Source organism: Mandrillus leucophaeus, unplaced genomic scaffold (assembly GCF_000951045.1).
Source record: "Mandrillus leucophaeus isolate KB7577 unplaced genomic scaffold, Mleu.le_1.0 Scaffold428, whole genome shotgun sequence".
Classification (NCBI taxonomy): domain Eukaryota; kingdom Metazoa; phylum Chordata; class Mammalia; order Primates; family Cercopithecidae; genus Mandrillus; species Mandrillus leucophaeus.
In genome coordinates this window covers 1,668,178-1,671,289 of record NW_012104565.1, presented here as the reverse complement: position 1 = coordinate 1,671,289, position 3,112 = coordinate 1,668,178, and the positions used below count along the sequence as shown (strand labels likewise).

The window sequence follows — 3,112 nt, the reverse complement described above, 5'->3', positions numbered from 1 at the left end:
GAGGTCAGGAGATTGAGACCATCCTGGCTAACACGGTGAAACCCCATCTCTACTAAAAATATAAAAAATTAGCCAGGCATGGTGGCAGGCACCTGTATGCTCAGCTACTTAGGAGGCTGAGGCAGGAGAATGGCGTTAACCGGGGAGGCGGAGCTTCCAGTGAGCCAAGATCGTGCCATTGCATTCCAGCCTGGGCGACAGCAAGACTCCGTCTCGAAAAAAAAAAAAATACCCTATCTTCCCTCTTAATTATTTACTTTCTCTTCTGTGTCCCACTGCCCAGTAGGTCTGTCAAGACTTTTGGTTGTGAGTGACATGAACTTAGGCAGAAACGATAATGTGTTTGTTTATATATATTGGAAAAGGCTGGCGTAGGGAAGTGCTGTTCTTCAGGCACAGCTGCATCGAGGACCTTAAACAATATCAATAGGGATTGTTCCCTTTGCTTGCTTCATGTGATGGCAGGTCCCAACTCTTGTTTTCAGTGTCAGTGTCAGCCCTGTTTAGGGGACATGTCCAACTCTACTGGTCATTATCTTACATAGATGAAATATTCTTAGCTAGTCAAACTGAGTCATGTATACTCTGCTCTGCTGGAAAAGCGACTTTCTCTCTTCCATCAATTGTGGCAGAGGCGGCTCCAAGAGGAGGCTGGGCAGGCAAATACAAATGTCTAAACCCTACTGACTGAGGGCTGGCTGGCTATGTGTATTCCAACCTGGAAGAAATGGACTGTTGAAGGGGAGGAACCGTGTCTTATTCATCTCTCTATTCCTAGCACAGTTGAGTGGCTAATTGCAAGTGCTTTAAAAATGATTGTCTAACAGATGAACAATATATGGGTTTGTTAAATTGGATATTTTTCCTTTTTTATGTCATGAGCTGAAAGGTTTGGCTAAAGGGAGCTACTTCTCCTTGGTATTGGAATAATGATGCTCCTCTGATTTTTGTTTTGTTTTGTTTTTTTGAGACAGAGTTTTGCTCTTGTCACCCAGGCTAGAGTGCAATGGCGCGAGTTAGACTCACCGCAACCTCCGCCTCCCGGATTCAAGCGATTCTCCTGCCTCAGCCTCCCAAGTAGCTGGGATTATAGGCATGCTCCACCACACCCAGCTAATTTTGTATTTTTGTTAGAGATGGGGTTTCTCCATGTTGGTCAGGCTACTCTCCTGACTTCAGGTGATCTGCCTGCCTTGGCCTCCTAAAGTGCTGGGATTACAGGCATGAGCCACCACACCAGGCAAATTTTTTTTTTTTTTTTTTTTTTTTAATGGCCATGCTGATAAAGAGGCAAAAGAGAAAGGATTAACTATCAAGGGGCAAATCTGGGGAGACAGTATGCCCATCTTTCCACATGTCAAAACCCATCTCTGGGACAATTTTTGGCATTAGTGTTAAGGTTTCTTTCTCCCTAAGAGTAATAATTATCTATATTTTAGTTTTTAGCTCTCTTTGCATTCAAAAGTGAGGAAAGGACCCTGAATTTCAGGCAGAGACAATTTCTTATCTATTCTGTTCCCACCCCTCAGTTACTTAAATATAGATCCCTTGTCCAGACTTGTAAAGGAGAATCAAATAGATAACATTAATGAACCCTGGAGCCAGCTATTGATTTGAACTTATGTTTCTTAACAGCAAGCAGTAGATGCAAAGAAACATAGGGTCCTTCTGTTCTTTTTCTTATCATCCATAATGATTGACTGATAGAGTTTGATTGGAACTTTTTCCAAGGAATTGTTTGGCTTGTTATAGTTCAAAAAGCCCACAAGAAAGGGTAACAATGGCCCCTTCTGGGATGGGGAGCTGCGTGGCTGGTGGGATAGGAGTGAAGAGGAAGCCTTCTTTGCTTATATTTCTGAATTGTGTGCTTGTTTTATCTACTGAGAAAGTATTTAAAGCAAAAAAAAAAAAACCAAAAACAAAAATATTTGCAAATGCTTTTGAAGGTGCCAATGTATATGACCGTTATTTCAGCTCCAAATGGAGAAAATCTTAGAGAAATGACCTCCATGAGCAAACGCATGGAGGGCACACACTTATCTGGAGAAAGGGACATTATGGAATTTCCAAGGTTATTAGGAATGTCAGAAATAGGCATATGAAGAGCATTATAATCTTTACACTGAAAAGATGTAGAATGTTCTGAGTTAACGTGAACATAGATTCCTGGCCAGGCATGGTGGTGCACACCTGTAATCCCAGCACTTTGGGAGGCCAAAGCCAGCAGATCGCTTGAGCTCAGGAGTTCAGGACAAGCTTGGGCAACGTGGCAAAACCCCATCTCTACCAAAAAACAAAAACAAAAATATAGCCAGGCGTGGTAGTGTGCACCTGTAGTCCCAGCTGCCTGGTGGGGCTGAGGTGGGAAGATGACTTGTGCCCAGGAGGTCGAGGCTGCAATGAGCTGTGATTGCACCACTACACTCCAGCCTGGATGAAAAGTGGAACTCTGGCCAGGCGCAGTGGCTCACACCTGTAATCCCAGCACTTTGGGAGGCTGAGGCAGGTGGATCACCTGAGGTCAGGAGTTTGAGACCAGACTGGCCAACATGGTGAAACCCCGTCTGTACTAAAAATACAAAAATTAGTGTGATGTGGTGACACGCACCTGTAATCCCAGCTACTCAGGAGGCTGAGGAGGAGAATTGCTTGAACCCGGGGGGCAGAAGTTGCAGTGAGCCGAGATTGTGCATTGTACTCCAGTCTGGGCAACAGGCAAAACTCCGTCTCAAAAAAGGCCGGGCGTGGTGGCTCACACCTGCAATCCTAGCACTTTGGGAGGCTGAGTTGGACATATCACGAGGTCAGGAGATCGAGACCATCCTGGCTAACACAGTGAAACCTCATCTCTAGTAAAAATACAAAAAATTAGCCAGGCATGGTGTTGGGCGCCTGCAGTCCCAGCAACTGGGGAGGCTGAGGCAGGAGAATGGCATGAACCTGGGAGGCAGAGGTTGCAGTGAGCCGAGATCCCGTCACGGCACTCCAGCCTGTGCGACAGAGCGAGACTCCGTCTCAAAAAAAAAAAAAAAAAAAAATACAGATTCCTCTTAGTTACTAAGCCTACAGCAAAATAACATTTTTTTGGTACAGCATTTCCCAGTAAGCAGTG

The 3,112-nt window shown here is 44.8% G+C and overlaps 1 protein-coding gene across 3 annotated transcripts in view; it reads left to right on the top strand.

Annotated features, from left to right (window-relative positions):
* ADNP (activity-dependent neuroprotector homeobox) overlaps window positions 1–3,112 on the top strand; it is a 46,055-nt gene that overhangs the window by 25,105 nt on the left and 17,838 nt on the right. The window contains exon 1 of one of the 3 annotated variants that reach the window (XM_011993216.1): window positions 550–842. The exons of the other annotated variants lie outside the window; for them this stretch is intronic. Within the exon in view, the coding sequence (XP_011848606.1) occupies window positions 839–842 (4 nt within the window). The 5' untranslated portion in view covers window positions 550–838. Of the gene's footprint in view, window positions 1–549; window positions 843–3,112 lie in introns of those variants that run through there. 3 annotated transcript variants of the gene reach the window in all.